This window comes from Bombina bombina, chromosome 2 (genome assembly GCF_027579735.1).
Source record: "Bombina bombina isolate aBomBom1 chromosome 2, aBomBom1.pri, whole genome shotgun sequence".
NCBI lineage: Eukaryota > Metazoa > Chordata > Amphibia > Anura > Bombinatoridae > Bombina > Bombina bombina.
The window spans coordinates 331029720-331052454 of record NC_069500.1 but is presented as its reverse complement, the minus strand read 5'-3'; the positions used below and the strand labels follow the sequence as shown (position 1 = coordinate 331052454).

The window sequence follows — 22735 nt, the reverse complement described above, 5'->3', positions numbered from 1 at the left end:
GAAACAGATTCAGTACAAGACTGAAAAAAGAATGTACATGGGTAGCACTCAACAACTCAAATTAGTATACGTTTATACGTGACAATGGATAGAAAAGACCCATGCATAAAGTACTGTCTGCATGGAAACGTTAAAACTTAACTTTTATTTCACATTAAAAAATAAATGTGTTAATACACATTCAATTAAAAACACTGTAACATGGGAAGCCCCCAGGGTATAGAAATTATAGCACTGCTCCGATAGGTAAAGTTAGACAGGGGGTGTAGTGCCAGGTAATATGGAGGTCAAATATGACAGTAGCCTCCTGCATGAACCACTTCTCTTACTAAACCACTAAATTGGCCCTCATGTGGTATAGGACACTGGTCAGTTAGTATTATGTGCTTACAAACATGGTTTGGACTCAAATGTGTGAGAATACATAAAAATATTCGTAAAATAGTAAAGGTAAATCAGTACTCAGGGATAGATTTATGTGAAAAGAAAATTTATTAAAGAGGCACAAAGATTGAGAGAAATAAGTCTAGAATATTTTTTGGGACTACAACAGCAAACCAACATGTAAAGTAACAGTATACTGGTGCTTGGACTAATGGCACATTTATATGTCTGTCCTATCCCAGTATTTGGGCTGTCCACATGTATGTGTGGTTTACAATTAACGTCACTTATGTGTGATAGAGATTATATCTCATGTGGTACCTAGGTACATAGGGTAAGCTCAAAATATGTACTTTATTACCTTCTAAGTCAACGTTTATTAAGCTAGTACATTATTAATTGAGCCACCATTTTTACCAAACCCCTAACTTGGGGAATTGGGTCAGGATATAAAACACCCTCTAATATAGGGCCCTTGGTAGTTGATATTTACTTGCAAATTTTTATAACTAAGGTGTGTGCGAATACAGGGGGGTATTCGTATAATAATAGGAGTAGATCAACACACTGAGATTAGTCTATATAGCATAAGCATTTATTAAAAAATGTAGTACAAAAATTCACTGTTGTTAGCTTGTGATTTTATTAACAGAAACGGCACACTTAGGCCTAGATTTGGAGTTTGGCGGTAGCCGTGAAAACCAGCGTTAGAGGCTCCTAACGTTGGTTTTAGGCTACCTCCGGTATTTGGAGTCACTCAAAAAAGGGTCTAACGCTCACTTTTCAGCCGCGACTTTTCCATACCGCAGATCCCCTTACGTAAATTGCGTATCCTATCTTATCAATGAGATTTTTCTAACTCCGGTATTTAGAGTCGTGTCTGAAGTGAGCGTTAGAAATCTAACGACAAAACTCCAGCCGCAGAAAAAAGTCAGTAGTTAAGAGCTTTCTGGGCTAACGCCGGTTCATAAAGCTCTTAACTACTGTACTCTAAAGTACACTAACACCCATAAACTACCTATGTACCCCTAAACCGAGGTCCCCCCACATCGCCGCAACTCGATTAAATTTTTTTAACCCCTAATCTGCCGACCGCCACCTACGTTATCCTTATGTACCCCTAATCTGCTGCCCCTAACACCGCCGACCCCTATATTATATTTATTAACCCCTAATCTGCCCCCCACAACGTCGCCGACAGCTACCTACACTTATTAACCCCTAATCTGCCGTCCACACGCCACCGCCAGCTACATTATCCCTATGTACCCCTAATCTGCTGCCCTAACATTGCCGACCCCTATATTATATTTATTAACCCCTAACCTGCCCCCCACAACGTCGCCTCCACCTACCTACAATAATTAACCCCTAATCTGCCGACCGCAAAGAGCCGCCAGCTACATTATAGCTATGTACCCCTAATCTGCTGCCCCTAACACCGCCGACCCCTATATTATATTTATTAACCCCTAACCTGTCCTCCCTAACATCGCAGACACCTAACTTCAATTATTAACCCCTAATCTGCCGACCGAATCTCGCCGCTATTCTAATAAATGTATTAACCCCTAAAGCTAAGTCTAACCCTAACACTAACACCCCCTAAATTAAATATAATTTTAATCTAACGAAATTAATTAACTCTTATTAAATAAATTATTCCTATTTAAAGCTAAATACTTACCTGTAAAATAAATCCTAATATAGCTACAACATAAATGATAATTATATTATAGCTATTTTAGGATTAATATTTATTTTACAGGTAACTTTGTATTTATTTTAACCAGGTACAATAGCTATTAAATAGTTAAGAACTATTTAATAGCTAAAATAGTTAAAATAATTACAAATTTACCTGTAAAATAAATCCTAACCTAAGTTACAATTAAACCTAACACTACACTATCAATAAATTAATTAAATTAAATACCTACAATTACCTACAATTAAACCTAACACTACACTATCAATAAATAAATTAAATACAATACCTACAAATAACTACAATGAAATAAACTAACTAAAGTACAAAAAATAAAAAAGAACTAAGTTACAAAAAATAAAAAAATATTTACAAACATAAGAAAAATATTACAACAATTTTAAACTAATTACACCTACTCTAAGCCCCCTAATAAAATAACAAAGCCCCCCAAAATAAAAAAATGCCCTACCCTATTCTAAATTACTAAAGTTCAAAGCTCTTTTACCTTACCAGCCCTGAACAGGGCCCTTTGAGGGGCATGCCCCAAGAAGTTCAGCTCTTTTGCCTGTAAAAAAAAACATACAATACCCCCCCCCAACATTACAACCCACCACCCACATACCCCTAATCTAACCCAAACCCCCCTTAAATAAACCTAACACTAAGCCCCTGAAGATCATCCTACCTTGTCTTCACCATACCAGGTTCACCGATCCGTCCTGGCTCCAAAATCTTCATCCAACCCAAGCGGGGGCTGGCGATCCATCTTCCGGGGGCTGAAGAGGTCCAGAAGAGGCTCCAAAGTCTTCATCCTATCCGGGAAGAAGAGTAGATCCGGACCGGCAACCATCATCTTCCAAGCGGCATCTTCTATCTTCATCCGATGAGGACCGGCTCCATCCTGAAGACCTCCACCGCGGACCCATCTTCATCCGGCGACAATCGGAACAGCCAATAGAATGCGAGCTCAATCTGATTGGTTGATTGGATCAGCCAATCGGATTGAACTTGATTCTGATTGGCTGATTCCATCAGCCAATCAGAATATTCCTACCTTAATTCCGATTGGCTGATAGAATCCTATAAGCCAATCGGAATTCGAGGGACGCCATCTTGGATGACGTCCCTTAAAGGAACCGTCATTCTTCAGTTGGCCGTCGCCGGATGAAGATGGGTCCGCGGTGGAGGTCTTCAGGATGGATCCGGTCCTCATCGGATGAAGATAGAAGATGCCGCTTGGAAGATGATGGTTGCCGGTCCGGATCTACTCTTCTTCCCGGATAGGATGAAGACTTTGGAGCCTCTTCTGGACCTCTTCAGCCGCCGGAAGATGGATCGCCAGCCCCCGCTTGGGTTGGATGAAGATTTTGGAGCCAGGACGGATCGGTGAACCTGGTATGGTGAAGACAAGGTAGGATGATCTTCAGGGGCTTAGTGTTAGGTTTATTTAAGGGGGGTTTGGGTTAGATTAGGGGTATGTGGGTGGTGGGTTGTAATGTTGGGGGGGGGTATTGTATGTTTTTTTTACAGGCAAAAGAGCTGAACTTCTTGGGGAATGCCCCACAAAGGGCCCTGTTCAGGGCTGGTAAGGTAAAAGAGCTTTGAACTTTAGTAATTTAGAATAGGGTAGGGCATTTTTTTATTTTGGGGGGCTTTGTTATTTTATTAGGGGGCTTAGAGTAGGTGTAAGTAGTTTAAAATTGTTGTAATATTTTTCTTATGTTTGTAAATATTTTTTTATTTTTTGTAACTTAGTTCTTTTTTATTTTTTGTACTTTAGTTAGTTTATTTCATTGTAGTTATTTGTAGGTATTGTATTTAATTAATTTATTGATAGTGTAGTGTTAGGTTTAATTGTAGGTAATTGTAGATATTTTATTTAATTAATTTAATGATAGTGTAGTGTTAGGTTTAATTGTAACTTAGGTTAGGATTTATTTTACAGGTAATTTTGTTATTATTTTAACTAGGTAACTATTAAATAGTTATTAACTATTTAATAGCTATTGTACCTGGTTAAAATAATTACAAAGTTACCTGTAAAATAAATATTAATCCTAAAATAGCTATAATATAATTATAATTTATATTGTAGCTATATTAGGATTTATTTTACAGGTAAGTATTTAGCTTTAAATAGGAATAATTTATTTAATAAGAGATAATTAATTTCGTTAGATGTAAATTATATTTAACTTAGGGGGGTGTTAGTGTTAGGGTTAGACTTAGCTTTAGGGGTTAATACATTTATTAGAATAGCGGTGAGCTCCAGTCGGCAGATTAGGGGTTAATAATTGAAGTTAGGTGTCTGCGATGTTAGGGAGGGCAGATTAGGGGTTAATACTATTTATTATAGGGTTAGTGAGGCGGATTAGGGGTTAATAACTTTATTATAGTAGCGCTCAGGTCCGGTCGGCAGATTAGGGGTTAATAAGTGTAGGCAGGTGGAGGCGATGTTGTGGGGGGCAGATTAGGGGTTAATAAATATAATATAGGGGTCGGCGATGTTAGGGCAGCAGATTAGGGGTGCTGTGAACAAGCGTGTAGCCAAACGTGAAACATGTCTGCAGTCAGTCACGCTGTAGCCTTTTCCCTGTTTTAATGGAGCTTTGTCTCTATTTTTGTTTTTAAGCACTCCAATAAAGTTCCTGGTTTTAGCTTATTGACCAGTGTGTTTTTCCTTTTATGGATTTCTGTGGACTCAGAGGTTGGTGAAGGTTTGTGAAGCCTGTTCCTGTTAGCCTGGATCTATTTGTTTTTGCATATCTGTCACAGAATACGCCGGAAGCGGAGGCATTAGGACCAGAGCTCCAGGAAGCATCACCGGACGGAGGACATGTGCCTACGCTGAAGCGAACGCAACCTGAAGACATGGATCCCTGGAAGTGGTAAGCGCCAACCTTCTCTATTTCTCTTCTGTTACTGTCATATTTGACCTCCATATTACCTGGCACTACACCCCCTGTCTAACTTTACCTATCGGAGCAGTGCTATAATTTCTATACCCTGGGGGCTTCCCACGTTACAGTGTTTTTAATTGAATGTGTATTAACAAATTTCTTTTTTAATGTGAAATAAAAGTTAAGTTTTAACGTTTCCATGCAGACAGTACTTTATGCATGGGTCTTTTCTATCCATTGTCACGTATAAACGTATACTAATTTGAGTTGTTGAGTGCTACCCATGTACATTCTTTTTTCAGTCTTATACTGAATCTGTTTTGCATATCTATCTCTATATATGTACAGCACCCGCCCTTCATTCATCGATCATGGTATCCCCCATTTGTGGGTTTGATTGTAACTAATTAGGGCAACAACACTGGTAGTGCCATCGTTATTTTCTCTTCTCTTGTGTCGCAAGATATAGCGTATCATGTCCGCCGCACATCGATAAATGCTGACAGCATACACTGTCGGCATTTATCATTGCACCAGCAGTTCTTGTGAACTGCTGGTGCAATGCCGCCTACTGCAGATTTGCGGCCAATCGGCTGCTAGTAGGGGTGTCAATTAACCCGATCGTATTCGATCGGGTTGATTTCTGTCCGCGGGCCTCAGAGAATGCGGACAAGTTATGGAGCAGCGGTCTTTAGACCGCCGCTTCATAACTTCTGTTTCCGGTGAGCCTGAAGGCTCGCCGGAAACAAGGGGCATCAAGCTCCATACGGAGCTTGATAATTCGACCCCAGAGAGTGAGACAGAGAGTGAAAGTGAGAGTGAGAAAGAGAAAGAGAGAAACATATTTTTTTAATCCCCATCACCTGTAACACCCCAGAATAATTATTTAAATAGGAAGTTACTGTAAATGTTTTTTTAAGTAGGTCATCAATGATATGGGCAGTTGATCAAGTTTGTCTCCTGGTAGCTTTTCAAATAATATACTACAAGAACACTACCTTGCCCAACCTTTTCTGTCTGTTTAATGTCCTATTGCACATTGGGGCTGATTTATTAAGCTGTCAACCAGCTTATACTGCGCGAGCCTTCAGGCTCGCCGGAGTCAGGAATAAAGAAGCAGCGGTCATAAGACTGCTGCTCCTTATCTCGTTCGTCACCTCTGAGGCAGCGGACAGCAATCAGCCTGATTGGATGCGATTGAGTTGATTGACACCCCCTGCTAGCAGACGATTGGCCGAGAATGTGCAGGGGGCGGCATTGCACAAGCATTTCACCAGAAATGCTTGTTCAATGATAAATGCCGACAGAATAACAGCAGTTTTCTCTAATATGCAGACTAGTTTAGTAATAAAAGGAAAACTAGGCTATTTTGTAAAACCATTAGATGAATGTTGAGCATCTATCCGTATGTTGTAACATGAACATTCCAGCCATGAGTGCATTTTATTATTAAATAAAATTATTTTTTGTATTAACAAAAATAATTCTAAGTAGAAGCTGTTTAGAGCTTGTACTGTCTACAGGCAAATATAGCATATTTAGATATGCCCTGTGTACCAGCATTTGCATTAAGGGATATGACACCAAACATTTTTCTTTTATGATTCAGATAGAGCATATAATTTTAAAAAAAAAAACTTTTCAATTTACTTCCATTATCAAACTGGCTTTGTTGTCTTGGTATCATCTGTTGAAGGAGCAGCAACGCACGACTGGGCACTAGCTGAACACATCCAGTGAACCAATAAGATTAGGCATACAGTATAAGTGCAGCCACCAATCCGCAGCTAGTTCCCAGTAATGTATTGCTGCTCCTCAGCCAACCTAGGTATTCTGTTTAACAAAGGATACCAAGAGAACGAAGCAAATCAGATAGCAGAAAATTGGAAACTTGTTTAATTGTATGTGCAATCTGAATCATGAAAGACAAATGTACGGTTTCATGTTCCCTTCAGCAATTACTCAATTTACTTGATACATTCCCTTAACAGGTCTATTATGCTGCATTACAAAATTGGTTGGAATGTATCTTTAAAAGACGTCCTTATATGCAGAACTTCTCTACAAATAAATAATAAACATTTATTTTCATTATATCCAATTATTTATGTATTCAGCATTAGCACTCATATACTGTAGATAAAACTGTAAGTGCATTTGTGTATATTGTTATAATAACATTATAGTTTTACTGAGATAAAATATCTCATATAGATTATCACACATTGTTCAATTTTATAGATGTTAAAAGAAACATTCACTTTTATTCTCTGGCTATTTTAAGAATGAAAGAAGTCAAAAGAGCAGAGTGGGCCAAATTATGAATAAGCATCTATAGGACAATCAAACATCAAACATGGTGTTTAGGTAAATCCTCAAAGAAAAAGAAAAGAAGTATTGGCCTTGCAACTTTGCTTGACATCATGTGTGCTAGTGAATTTTTTATCAAAAGGCTGAGGGGCATCAATAAATCATAATCAAACGTCTTATGTCTGCCCTCTTCAGAAATGAATGAGTTAAGGATGTCTTCTACTATACTGAATTTATAATGATAATTTAATACCCACTGAGTCTACTAATAATGTTTACGTTAATTAATGCCTCACAATTCCAGAATCTTACCTGGGAATATAAACTGCTGTTTGTATTTATAGTAATGAGGGCCTTGTAGTAAAGATGAGGGACAGGGGTGAGAAGTGCTGTTAGATCCTGAAAGAAATAAGAAAAAAAAAAAGTTTTCAATACAGTTTGAAAGATGATCATTTGACCTACAATAGTTGCAGTAAGCTGGAACATTGCGTATAATTGCTAAGGAGAGTAAGGATTTCAAAGCACTTAAAGAGAAATTAAACCCAGTGTTTAGTCTCCCAATAAAATGATTATTAATTAAGGAAAATAAAAAACATTGCAATTTATATTCATTATTTATTTTGCCAAGGTATTTGATGTAAAATTCCATTGAAAAGCTGGAGCACCTCCATCATACTTAAAGGGACACTAAACCCATATTCTTTCTTTAATGATTGAGATAGAGCATGCAATTTTAAGCAACTTTCTAATTTACTCCTACTATCAATTGTTATTCGTTCTCTTGCTATCTTTATTTAAAAAGCAGGAATTTAAATCTTAGAAGCCAGCCCATTTTAGGTTCAACACCATGGGGGATATTTATCAAAGGTCTGGCGAACCTGATCCGACAGTGCAGATCAGGTCCGCCAGATCTCGCTGAATGCGGAGAGCAATACACTCTCTGTATTCAGCATTGCACCAGCAGCTCTTGTGAGCTGCTGATGCAACCCTGACCCCTGCAGATTCGCGGCCAATTGGCCACCAGCAGGGAGGTGTTAATCAACCCAATTATTCTCGATCGGGTTGATTTTTGGAGATGTGTGTCCGGATACATTTAACAAACCAATAAGCAAGCATAACCCAGGTTCTCAACCAAAAATGAGACGGCTCCTAAGCTTTACATCCCTGCTTTTTATATAACGATAGCAAGAGAACGAATACAAATTGATAATAGGAGTAAATTAGAAAGTTGCTTAAAATTGCCTGCTCTATCTGAATCATTAAAGAAAAAAATTTGGGTTTAGTGTCCCTTTAAGTATGGGAAAATGTACATGAGTCTGCAACATTCTACACAGTGATAGGTGAGCTCACAGCACAAGCTCATTTATATGTGCCCCTAGGTGGACATAGCAAAGTAGTAACAAATTAAAAGCAAATTTAAAATAGTTTTTCATTCTACATGTTAAATATAAAGATCAGCTTAGACTAGTTTTCCTACTTATTCTGTTTCTGTTGCAAATTAAATGCACCTATAGCTAACTTTCTTTACCTTTGTATGTAGTAATATGCCAGGTGTTCCGTGCCTTTTTATCTCTCAAATAAAAAATGTGTGTTCCTTTACAATAAATTTCTACATTTAGGGCTTGATCACAATTTATCATTCAATAATTATCAACATGTTAGCGGCTGCAGATGAGTCCTTTCAAAGTCAACACAATTATTAGACCTTTTCTTTGAAGAACTTTTAAAACTATTGATAAGCTAAAAATACGCCAGTCCTCCTTCTTACAATCCAAATTCTGGATATTTAATGAATATTTACTTATCAAGTTTAATAGCTAAAATGACCCCCACCATACTGGAAGTAGTTAAGAAGCAATGTGTCCAAAAACATGCAAAAACTACCTGTTCAATTAACTAGTTTAAAAAGTAATAATAAGCACTTTTATTCTGATAATGTCTCTGCTCAAATACTTTAAAAACATATGCAGATATCAATAGTTTTGGTCAATTACACACATCATCTATTAGCATCAGTACTCACAATTAAAAAGGATCAATCATTATATAGGCCCTTCAACCAATGAAATAAGGAAATTAACCATATAGACAATAATTTTGTGTTGTTTTAGGGAGGTATTAATTAAGGGGTATGTGTGTGTGTACTGGTTCAGTGTCACTCTGAGATCCTGGGTAGGTTGCTGTAAATGTCCTTTCAGTGTTTCACACACAGACAGGATGTTATGGTGAACAAGGTAGAATGTATTACTCACTCAGTACAAACTGATTAGATTACACAAGATATACATGTATTCCCCTAGACAGATTTCTCTGGGAGACCTCTGAAGTTAAAAGCTCCTGTATTTATGTTTCCAGAAACAGTCTGACTGTTCTCAGCTTCTCACAGATCCCCTAAAGCTGGTTGCATTACTCAGCTCTCTACCCTCTGCTAGTTTAGTATATATATATATATATATATATATATATATATATATATATATGTGCGTGTGTGTATAGCAACAAAACATAGCAACATCAGTCAATTAATGTAGGGTATTTAGGCATGTCTGTGTTTGTTGTAAAGCCTCAGCGGTATCCCTTAATGTCTCAGTGATTTGCCAGCGATCAGTCTGGTGTCTTTGACGAGCAGACTTGCAAAATACACAGCACCAGAATGAGGGGTAACAACAGACATGCCTGAGGCTTTAAGTGGCTCCCTATCAGACAGATTAGTCTCTTGATCTGCAGGGAGGTTCTCTGGGTTTTCAGGATAATGATTTACACTAAATTCAAGATCTGATTGTATGGATGTAGAATCATGACCCACACCATATTTATACGTCGTTGGTATGATCTGGAGCAAAATTTTGTGACTGATCAATTAGAGATTTCAGGCTCAGGCCAGATATTGGAAGTTTGCATTTTTCAACTGTGAAACGAGCCGAACACAGGTGCAATTGAAAAGGTGAACAACATACATCTTTGTTCCAATGGTTTTTATCAATTCAACCAGATAACCAATGAAGCAAAGCTTGATAATTACGAATCCACACAGGATCACCAGCTTCATATCTAGGAAAGTGCTGCAATTGAAATGGTTGTACCTTGTCTTCTGGGAAGATGAGATGGAGTTTGGTACGGAGGTGTTGTCCAAACATGAGAAAAGCTGGGACAAGACCAGTAGTGTGGTATGTTTCAGTATGTGGCCAAGAACTCCAATAGAATCTCTTCTGCCTGTCCAGGCTGGTGCATAGTAGTGATCAGGTAGTGCTTGAAAGTCTGAACAAACCATTTTGCCAGTCCATTTGAGGCTGAATGGTATGGAGCTGTTGTGTAGTGTTTAATCTTGAAGGAGCTGAGGAATGCATGAAACTCTACAGATGTTAATTGTGGACCATTGTCAGAGACTGTGGCTGAAGGCAAGCCATACTGATCAGAAAAGTTTCCTTAGTTGCACTTGAGGTGGTAGTAGACATTGAAAAAACTTCAGGCCATTTGGAGTGTGCATCCACTATGATTGCATAGGACTGATTCTGCAAAATCTAGATGTATTCTTGAGCATGGGTCCTTGGGCCACGGCTATGGTTAAACTTCACCCACTTTTCAGGGTTGTTGTTACTGACAGCATCCAGGGCTTAGACCAACATAATCCTCTATTACTGCATCCATATGTGGTCACCAAAAGTAGCCCCTTGCTAACTGCTTCATGCAAACTATGCCTGGAATGCCCTTGTGTAGTATCTTCAACATGGTGGTTTGTAGATTGTGGGGAATGATTACTCTTGTTCCCCATTGTAGACATCCAGCTTTCGATACTAGTTCAAATTTTCTAATGAAGTATGGATGAAATTCACTTAGTACCATCTTTGGCCACTCAGCTTGAACATATTTGAATATATGTATATGTGGTTGTATTTATAGCTATCAGTGTAGTAGAGATGCTAACTTGTGGTTTCTTTGTTCTACTATGTGTATGTTCTCTGGCTTGTGTTTCCCTATGGGCAATCTAGAAAAGGCATCTGCATCGCTGTGGTGTTCATTGGAGCGGTATCTGATGGAATAGTTTTAAGCTCCCAAGAATAAGGCATATTTCTGTAAGCTGGAAGCAGCTGGATTTGAAATCCCTTTTGAGGTTTAAGGACGGACAGTAGTGGCTTGTGGTCAGTGATCAGTGTTAATTCCAGACCATAGATGTACATATGGAATCTCTTGGTGGCTCACACAATGACTAGTGCTTCCTTATCTATCTGTGATGAAGGGGGTGTGAGAGCTCTCTACCAGGCACAGACAAAAGCTAAACCCAAAAATATCACACAAATCTCTCGGTGTGAAAACTAAATCTAAAAAACTAAACTATTGGGAAAGCACTCTAACAAGAGGAGCTGTCTGTATGTGTCTCACAGTCTATACTGAGAAATATCAAACATGTACATGTCAAATTACAAATGTAATAAATATAGAGCACACATATATACATAAGTATACCGGCATCTGCAAAAAATGAATATATACGTTAAAGTACACAAATGATTGTTAAAAACAAGTAAAATGTGCTAAAGTGAAGACCGGGTTGAGTCCAAACTAATGTAATCCACTAGTGGAAGGTGGAAAGGATATGAATGTCCTGGACACTTGTATAGAACGAAAGTACCTTAAATGAGATTACTGTGCTTGTCTGCCAGCTTCCGCTCTTAAAACGAGTGAGAGCCGTCCTTAGGGTGATTGATGGAACTTGCAATGAGTATTGTCTGCCAGCTGTTCCCATGGTTAAATGACCTGATGTGGAGCAAATCTCTGACAGATCTTTATGGTCTCGTGACCTGATCCTCCGGTTCTTTGCTCAGGGTCACGTTTAGTAAGTGTGGAAAAAGCTACACAGTAGATAATGATAGGTAACAAGTGGGATAATTGTTGCAAGCAAGTCAAAAGCAGATACCTAGTAAATGCCAAAACGGTTATGTGTCAAATATATAAATATCAAACATATAAGATTGCACAAAATGACTTGTTCACACCCGTTCAGTTTACTATATCTCTCGAGTAGTAGAATTCCTTAAGGTGATTAATGCAGAAAAAATCAACACTTTTCGGCTATGTTACCAGCCTTTATCAAGATGTTCATCTCTGCTTATGGATGGCTTTAAATAGCCTCTATCAGTTAATGGTAAGTTGATTGACAGTCATTTCCACCAATGGTGGTTCCCAGAAATTCCTCTCACCTATATAACATTCACCCAGCTGCTCACAATCTGTGGTAATTGTTTTACAAGGGTGTTCTAGAGGTATTTTAACCCCTTGGTATCATTTTTTATATTGTGAATTCTGCGCATTTGCAAAATGTGAGACATACATCTGTCTGCCCTCATGTAGTGAGCAGAAGAGCTCTTCAATTTGTGCCAATTGGTTTTGGTCCATGAGAAGTTGGTTGTGCAGGGCCATTCTGAAATCCCCACAGTTCCTGATTTCACCATTTTTTTAAAAAAAAATTTTACTGGGACAATTCAAGATGCCTGTCAACTTTTTTTTTTATCTTCTGGGCTAACGGGTGATCTATCTCTTCTTTCACACCCTTTCTCAAAGCAAACAGTACTGATCTGGCTTTACAAAGCATCTGGCTTCAGTTGTAGCTTGTCCTCTTTTTCTTTTACCGTCCCCAAAGAATCTTCAAAAACCTTAAATTTTGTCTTCAGGGACTCAACCCAAGAGTCCAGGTAGGACAGTGAGGCACACTGTGCCATGGTAAGTGGAGGCATGCCCAGAGCTTTAATCCAATCTCTGCCATATAGTGGAGGGCCTCTGCAAAACATAAAAGCATACAGTCTTTCTGCAGTTTCCCACTGTGACATGGGGAATTATATATTTATATAACCCATGGGTTGTAGTAGCTCCTTAGTTTAGGTTTGTAGCTTGAGGTTTGTAGGTTTGAGCTGTAATGGTAGGCAAAGTTCCTGCAAATCATGCCACAATATGACAGACACTACTGTCACTGTATCAACTTTATTTAGCCCAGTTCTGAAAATTTCCTGGTATTTCAGGGCTGAACTGATCTTACTTGGCGGGATCAGACTGATATACTTCAGGAAAGTCTTCATCTGTAAAAAGCACACTAGTCAAAAAGAGACTGCTCTTGGGTGGTAAATCGCCATAGAACTAGCTAAAGAGCTGTTGTTCGTTTCTGGTAGAGTGCTTCTCTCTTTGTATGCATTTGAATAATAACCCTGGGGAGGTCTCCCTAAGGGTGATAGGGGAAACCAGACGTGGACTCATTGCTCAGTGAAGTTTAGAGGAATATGGCTGCACCCATAGGAGGACGAAACGATTGTCTGGGGTTGTCATGTTCCTTTTTCAAAGGAGAATTTCCTGGTATCTGGGGGCTGGACTGACCTTACTTGGCGGTATCAGTCTGATATGCTTCAGGAAAGTTTTCCTTTGTGAAAAGAAGAACTGGGCTAAATGAGGCTGCTCCTAGGTGGTGACTCGCCATAGAACAAGCTATTGAGCTGTTGTTCATTCCTGGTAGAGCTCTTCTCTCTTTGTATGTATATATGTATGTATATATATATATATATATATATATATAAAAAAAAGAAGTCAGTGCTCAGGGATACTCTGCAGAAATCTATTAACAGTTATAAATGCTTTGATGTATAAGTCAATAATAATAGACAAATGGTTTATATATAGGAGTCACATATATATATATATATATATATATATATATATATATATATATATATGTGTGTGTATAACACCACTGTTTGAAAAGAGATCCTGCAATTATAGGGAGGTAGTCCATGGTATTGTAAGTCTATTACTATCCAAGTTCCAATGTGCCCCAGAACTTGGCAACTTTGTTGCTAACAGATAATGATGCCAGTGAAATTATGATATTGGTTTCCATGTCACTGTTTCCAATTGTTCATTCACCCCTTCCAATATAGGGCATAGTAGAGCAGTTTTTTTTTATTAATTTACAAGCAATAACATTAATATGTCTATAGTCATTCAATATAAAATAGCAAATTAGCTATACAGAACGTTCCCTTGGGGGTATGTGCCATTAACAAAGATGGCCATGTTTCTGCAAACAATGAATTCAATTTGCCAGGAGCTATGACGCTTCAAATATCAGGTAACAGGGGAGCGGCCCTTACCTCTGATGAAGCAACCAATAGAGTTATGAATATATAGTTATATAATAACTTAAAAGCCCAAGATAAGCTCTTAGCTGTGTTTCGTTTTGCGGTGTTGGCACATAAGTTAGGTCCTTAAACTTTTCTTCTGTAGAGTGTAGCCCATGTTGGTCTACAATATGGGTGGAGAATTCTATTTTCAACTTGAAAAAAATCACAATTTGCAAGGTTCACACGTAATCCATATTTCTGGAGTCTCTCTAACACAGCTTCTACATTCTTTTTGAGTTCTTCATCTGTGGGGCCCATGATGAGCATGTCATCTAGCATACACTGAGTAAAATGTATTCCTACTAGGATCTCATCCATGATGCACTGCTAGATTGCTGGTTCCAGGACTATCCCAAAAACCAAAGTTTATGCTTTTAATCTGCAAGTGTTTTATCCCACTAAGGGGTTGTTTTAACTTTTTTTTTTTTTTTGTATTTTATTTACCATACACAGTACTGTATGTGGTTGTATCTTCTGTTAAAATAAATACTTACACCTTTAATGCACATGATCACTAGTCCAGCACATGACCATTCTTTCTCTGTATAAGCAAACAGATCTAACCAGTGAATTGCCATTTCTGACTACCTTCCTGAACTGGATTCTGGTGAAAAAATAAGGAGAGGAGAAAAAAGAAAACAAGTGCCTGGAGGAGGTTATCAAATAGATACCATCTCTATTCCTAAGCCTTTTTTTTATACCTCATACTGGATGAGTTTAAACCAAGTGAGTGTGCATTTGTTTTTACTATAGTATAGATTTACTTAGTTCAAACATATTACACTAGGAGTGCCTTCTTGTGCGCTTGTCCACACTTACAATCTTTCATATATATATATATATATATATATATATATATATATATATATATATATATATATATATATATATATAAAACAACATTTAAAATGAGGGGGAGGTAAAAGGTGAGTTTAAAATCCTCCACTACGCACAAAATACAAAATATAGAGAAAATAACTCATTGTGTAGTTCATTAACAAATCTAGACAGGCCAGAAGGCTTGTTGTTCCCACAGAAAACCTCTGAATTACATTGTTTCCAATGCAGCAAAGGATTATGGGTTAGATATGCAAATTAGGTTCACAATGACACACCTTTTTACTTCAGGTCTGCTTTTCAGCAGATTCCCTTTACGCCAAAGCATCGCTGTTCACACAGCTTATAAGCTTATCTAGGGTTAGTGCAGTGATTCATAACCATCCCAGGACAGACTGTTTTGTAGTATCTCTCTCTCTCTCTCTCTCTCTCTCGTTCTCTCTCTTGTTCTCTCTATTTTTCTCTTTCTCTCGTTCTCTCTCTCTCTCGTCAAATGATTTTAAATTGTATAACAGTAACTGCATTATGTCTAAGCTTTACAGTAGGGTATTTGCTCCTATATAAATTTAAAAACTAACAGTTTAGATTTACTATATTAAAAATACCGGCCCCAAAGCAGGAAATCTGAAGCACTTGCCTGTTTTTTAGAGCTAGATTGTGCAAGTAACTATGCTCATGCAATTAGGCTAATTGGAAATCACAGGTGTACTCAATTTTGATTCAGTGATCTAACTTGTATGTCAGTGACCACAGGTGTATTCACTTTTGTTGCATTAAGTTTCTACTTTGGGGCCTGTATTTTCAATATAATATTTCTAAAGTATTTTTTTTTTATTGTTCATAATAGGAAATACTCTACTTTTCAACTTAGAAATAAAACAATTATTGAGAGGTGATACACTTTTGAATAATTTGATATTTAAGTGATATTGTCCAGGGGTGTACTCACTTCTGTTGTATACTGTATATACAATCGTATGCACAAGTTTAGGCACTCCTGACAATTTCCATGATTTTCATTTATAAATAATTGGGTGTTTGGATCAGCAATTTTATTTTGATCTATCAAATAACTGAAGGACACAGTAATATTTCAGTAGTGAAATGAGGTTTATTGGATTAACAGAAATATTACTGTGTCCTTCAGTTATTTGATAGATCAAAATGAAATTACTGATCCAAACACCCAATTATATATAAATGAAAATCATGGAAATTGTCAGGGGTGCCTAAACTTTTGCATACAACTGTATCTATCTATCTATCTATCTATCTATCTATCTAATTAAAAATAACATATATATGCATAAATGTGTATATATGTGCTTATGTGTATGTATGTATGCACATACATATGTACATATATAAACACATATATACATACACAGATACAAACATATATACATATATACTGTATATATCAACACTTTTAAGCCCTCTTCTGAGTAAAACACCTTTACATATAATATATCCATTTTAAACATTTATTTTAAAAAAAACTGAATTTATACTTATTAATAAATTTCTTTCTTTCAGGATGCGGAGAGTTCATAGGTGTCCATAAGATGTGGGATATATTTCCTGCCTCTAGGAGGAGGCAAAGAACCCTCACAAGAACTTAAATCCCCCCCACCTCCTCTCAATTTATGTATAGCCGAGAAGAGAGATAGAAAAGGTAGGAAAGACAGAAAGTAGGGTTAAGAGGTGCAAATAAGAACTATCGCCCATGTAGTAAAAATGTGGGCAGGTCCTATGGACTCTCCTCATCTCAAAAGAAAGAAATTTATCGGTAAGTATAAATTCTATTTTCTTTCATAAGATGAGTAGAGTCTATAGGTGTCCATAACATGTGGGATACAATACTCAAGTTGAGAGTCCATGTTAAAGAAGGGTGGGACAAAATGATGGCAGTTCCTATTTGCCAAACACTGCGGCCTGATGGACATTCCTGCCAAAAGCAGCTTTGGAAGAAGCACAAATAAAGAAAAAAAATTAGAAAAGGTATGAAGAGAAGACCAAGTTTCCGCCTTGCAAATCTGTTCCAAAGAGGTGACATTTTTTAATGCCCAAGTAGTAGATAAAAATCTAGTAAAATGAGCAGTTACTCTTTTTGAAGGTGTTTTTTCCACAACCAAGTAAACCTTACGAATAGTCTGTTTTAGCCATGATGTCAAGGCCACCGTTGTAGTATTTTGACTCTTTCTGGGACCTGAAAAATGGACAAACAAGCTAGAAGACTGACTTAAGTCTTTAGTAGCCTGAAGATAGAAGATAGCCTGAAGATAGAATTTTAAGGTTTTTTTCTTTGGTTTGCTAAGGTAAAGTTACAGACCTTCCTCTGTTATTGAGCTGTTTAAATGAGCAGGCAGGCAGGCTAATAATTCAAAGAAGTCAGAAGGCAAACAAGGGGTGGCCGTTAGAATCATAAATCTGCCCTATGGATGGATCCCTTTCTCTTGTGCTGTGTTTATAGTTCAGCAACATAACGCTATTGCACAAATCTAATAGCCCTAAAGCTGTCACATCAAACAGCAGAAGCATGTCATACCAGCAGATATGGAGCACACAGCACCCACACGATTTCAATGAGCTAACTCAGCAGACATGATCCATTATGCTTCACTCTCTCCTACGAAGTGCACATACCAGTTTCCTGAATGTGTGAAAGGAGACATCACATGTGCTAGTATAGATGAAGCGCTCTGCTAAGCCTCAGTATAGAGGAAGTGCTCTGTTGCTGCAAAGCAATGCAGTCTCTGATGTATACTATAACCGACAAACCTCCACTGCTAGAAAGGGTGCAAAAAGTGCCCCCCCCCTCATCTGCCACCTGAGACAAGTGCCTTGTTTGCCTAGACAATAATATGCTCCTGAGAAGGGGTAATTAGAAGACAGGGCAGATAATTCAGGAACTCTTCTATAAATGGGTAGAATAAAGAGAACCTTCTATAACAATAATTTTAACTTGCAAAACAGAAAGATCCAGATTCCAATTCCAAGGGGGAGAAATTGGTCTAATAAGTTTGAACATCAGGTAATTTGGCCAGTTTTTTGTGAAACAAAACCAACAATGCTAAAATCTGACCCATTGAAGAACTATCTGATAATGCCTTATCTAGTCTATCTTGGGGGAACTGAAGAATTCTAGGGTTCTAAAAGATTTCCAAGAAAAACCTCTAGAACACCTCTAGAACACCAAAGTAGGTAAGCTTTCCAAATCTTATGATACATTTTCTGTGAAACAGGCTTTCTGGCTTGCAGTAAAGTAGATAATCTGAGAAACCTCTGTTTTTGAGAACTAATCATTCAACCTCCACTCCATCAAATTCAGAGATTTGAGATCTGGATGATACAAGGATCCTTGAGTCAGCAGATCTTTAGTTAGGGGGTAGAGCCCATGGAGGAAGAAATTACATCTGTATTAGGTGTAAAAAGTTCTGCGGGGCCACACCAGAGCTTTGAGAATTACAGAAGCCAATTCCTGTTTGATTTTTGCAATGACTCTTGAAAGAAGAACAAACAGAGGAAATAGATAGGTCAGAAGAAAGGGCAGACTAGAACATCTATCATGTGAGCCCCTGGATTTCTTGACCTGACTCAATAGACCGGAACTTTGCGGTTCAATCTGGACGCCATGAGATCTATTTCTAGAAGATCCCACCTCAGGACTAATTGATCAAATATCCCATGGAAGGATAGACTGACGACTTAGGTATTCTGCTTCCCATTTGTTCACTGCTGGAAAATGAATAGACAATAGGATGCAGTGGTTATCCTCTGCCCAAGACAGAATGTGAGATATCTCTCACATAGCTAAGGGACTTTGAGTCCCTCCCTTATGATTGATGTACGCAAGGGCAGTGACGTTGTCTGAATGGAATCAAATTATTTTTTCTGTTTGAAAAAGGGGTCAAGATTGAAGGCCTTGAAGAATCGCATGCACTTCTAGGATGTTGATAGGTAACCTTACCTCCAGAGGGGACCATACTCCCTGCACCCTTTGAGACTCCCAAACAGCTCCCAACCAATAAGACTTGCATCCATAGTGACTACAGTCCAGATAGGCCAAATAAAAGAAGTCCCAAAGGTCAAATAGGGACTTTCCCTCCGCCATGAGAGAGATTGTTTGATTGAAGAACTGAGCTCTATGTGCTGTTCCAGATGGAAACAATCATTTGACCACTGTTGAAGCATGAAACAATTAGAGAGGATGAAGATGAAAGCGAGCAAAAGGTACCACGTCTGATGTTGCTACCATAAGACCCACTACTTCCATACATTGTACTACAGATGAAGAATGAACCATGTGTAGGAAAAGACAAACAGTCTGAAGTTAAGTTCTGCAAAATGAAAAATAAGCACATTTGAACCAAGTCTATTATCACACCCAGAAAGATCACCCTTCTGGCTAGTGATAAACTTTTTAGGACATTGATTCCCATCCATGTTCTGTGGGTATGGTCAGTATCCAGAGAAAGAGACTGAGCTTGGTTAAGATATTGTCCAAATAAGGCGCAATAGAGATTCCCTGAGCTCTGATCACTGCTAAAAACTTTGTAAAGATGTGAGGGGTGGTGGTCAGACCAAAGGGGAGGGCCAAAAATTGGTAATGCTTGATGAGAAGAATCAAACCTTAAAAACTGGAAATGATCCTTGTGAAATGTAAAATGCAGATATGCATCCTTTAAATCTATAGTGGTCATAATTTGACCCTCCTGAATTGGAGGCAAAATGGTACAGATCATTTTCAGTTTGAAAGAGGGTACCCAAACAAATTTGTTCAGAGTTTTTAAGTCCAGAATAGGACACTAAGTGCTTTCCTTCTACGGGACAATGAAGAGGTTGCAGTAGAAACCCTGACCTTGTTGACATATTGGAACAGGTTGGATCACTCCCATATCCTCTAAGTCTTGAACACATTGAACAAAGGCAGCCGACTTTACAGGATCCAATAGAATGTGAGTCAAATGAAACCGTTCCCATGAAGGTCTGATGTTCATGCAGATTTTGTTTGTTTTTAGACCAAGAAGATCCTGGTTTCCAAGAAGGTTTAGAGGATTAAGACTTCTGGTTGGAGGGGACTCTGAAAGTGGATACATTTGTTTTACCTGTTTGAAGGTGCAAAAGGAATGCCTGGTTTCCTCCATTCTTTGGCTATATAGTCTATAACCAAGTCTGGTGCTTCAAAAGCCTTAGGCACTTTAGGCAGAGCTTTAAAAAACGTAAATCAAATTTACAGGTTTGGAATCCTTTGGTTTCAATTCTGATAGTTGCAAGGTATTTAAAACTTCCTGAAGTAGGAAGCAGATATGTTCCACTTTAAATCTAACATGGAATCAGCCTCAGGCTCAGGCATAGGATCAAGGTCTTCAGAGGAGACTTTACCCGCAGAACTCTTAGACAGAGACTCAGCCAAGTCAGAGTTTTGAAAGGTTGGTGGTAATTGAGCCTGGGGGATAGGACCCTGCGTATTACAGGTCGTGTGAGGTAAAACTCCTGATTTTGACTTGGCTTACTTGGTTTGGGGATAGTTGCAAAAATCTCGGTCATATTTAAACACTGGAGAAATGTCAGTGGAATCCCCTTGGGACACAAAAATACACATGGGAACTAATTGTCTGACAGGTGCTATACTGACAGGATTATGGCTTGTGAAAGGAGATGTGGGACACAATTAGCACATAACTGGTTAATTTGGTCCACTGGCACAGTTTTGCATAATAAACAGGGAAAACTGCAGAAAGTTTTTGGGCTGCAGTATGTTCACTTCTAGTAGGTCAGTCAAATTAAGTGGGGGTACAGAAATGACTGCAAAATAATAAGCAAAACTGCAGCTAATTTGAAATAGATATATTCCAAAACTTTATATTATCAGTGTATTTGCACAAAATACAAAGATCAGCTTATAAAAAAGCACCTCAGAACCATAGAAGACAGAGAAAAAAAGCAAAATAATGTTAGAATTTCCTATGAGGGCAATCACCCGCCGCTTGTGCATATAAACTGGACCTAGACAGAAATTGTTGCATAAGACACACAAAGGATCTATTTTACCCTAAAATTATTTCAGTTAGGAAAAAAATATGAAAGAACCGTATAGTGCAGTAGCTGAAGTATCTGTACCATGAAAAATTCTCTGCCAGTTGTAAAATATAGACAATTTTTTCTGCCTCTTATGTATATCCTCTGACAGAAAAAGTAAATAATGATATTTAGTGAGATCACTTTTATTTCTTAGATAATGTTTTATAATAACAAAAATCAGAAAATAATTTCCCAAATATAAACACAACTGACAAATGATAAAGAATCTTGCCTTCAGTTGTCCCTGTGAGAAGTTAACATTCTGCCTTTTTCTAGAAATACCCAAGTCAAGTAGATCACCATATGTTTATCAGATTGACTAATGATTGGATTATAACTACTTCACACAAAAAATGATAAAAACAGAAGCAAATTAAGTTCTGTGGCTTTAGGGTCTCAGTCTGCTTGGAGTAAGCATTTATAATTTTGCCCTCACAAAAATCCCTCCAAATGACGGCAATATCAACCAAGATATAATATATTTTTTTGTAAAGGTTATTTTATTTAACATTACAAGAACATTCAAAAAGGTATCTGAAATGTACATTAATGAATTTCAAACACTGCTAGAATTTTTTTTTTTTTAAATAAAGCCTCATTCCAATCCATTTTTATCTGTGTGAAAATTTGGGTAAATCTGCAGTTGTTGTCAGGGTGTAGCCTTGTGTTGTGATTCCACCAATGGCCACAGGTGTTGCTTAGTATTGATTTTAAAAGTTTCTCTCACACATTGTCCTGGGATCATAAAGTGAGTCCGTCTTTTTGTGCTGTGGGTGTTATTATTGGTACTGCTGCAGTTTAACCACGTTTCATCCAATATCACTTCATGGGGTTGCTCTGTTCAGCCAAATTTTAAAAACATTATTCATTCGTTAGCAGACACTAATTAACCCCTTCATTCCTATTGGTAACATCTTCTGAGCAGCAGAGAAGCAGCAGTATTGTATCACATGTATTTATTAATTTCTTTATTCATTAAAAAGAACTCACAAAGATGAAAAGTGATTTTTTTTTACTATATTCATCCAATTCTGATTGCACAAATCTACTATTTCCCTCTTCATTACTCACTTTGCCTTTCATTCAGGACTAACCTTAAACTGAATTCATGGGACGTTTGCAATAACCGTATTTAAGAAACCTTGGAATATGGCTGAGACTACATAAGTTTATGTTTTTGTTAACACGGTTACTCTGGAAAACCACAAAACCATGAGGCTTGGTTTTATTCTTTAAAACTCATGTGTACTATAGTATACAAGACCCACAATAGTTAATATGATTGACTTGTCTCTACTTTTAATGTACTAGAAATATCATTTCAAGTATTGATGATGATGACAAAT

At 37.7% G+C, this 22735-nt stretch overlaps 1 protein-coding gene across 1 annotated transcript in view; it reads right to left on the bottom strand.

The window, feature by feature from the left end:
• KSR2 (kinase suppressor of ras 2) overlaps window positions 1–22735 on the bottom strand; it is a 1182068-nt gene that overhangs the window by 324948 nt on the left and 834385 nt on the right. The window contains exon 12 of the mRNA XM_053701684.1: window positions 7618–7659. Within this exon, the coding sequence (XP_053557659.1) occupies window positions 7618–7659 (42 nt within the window). The remainder of the gene's footprint in view (window positions 1–7617; window positions 7660–22735) is intronic.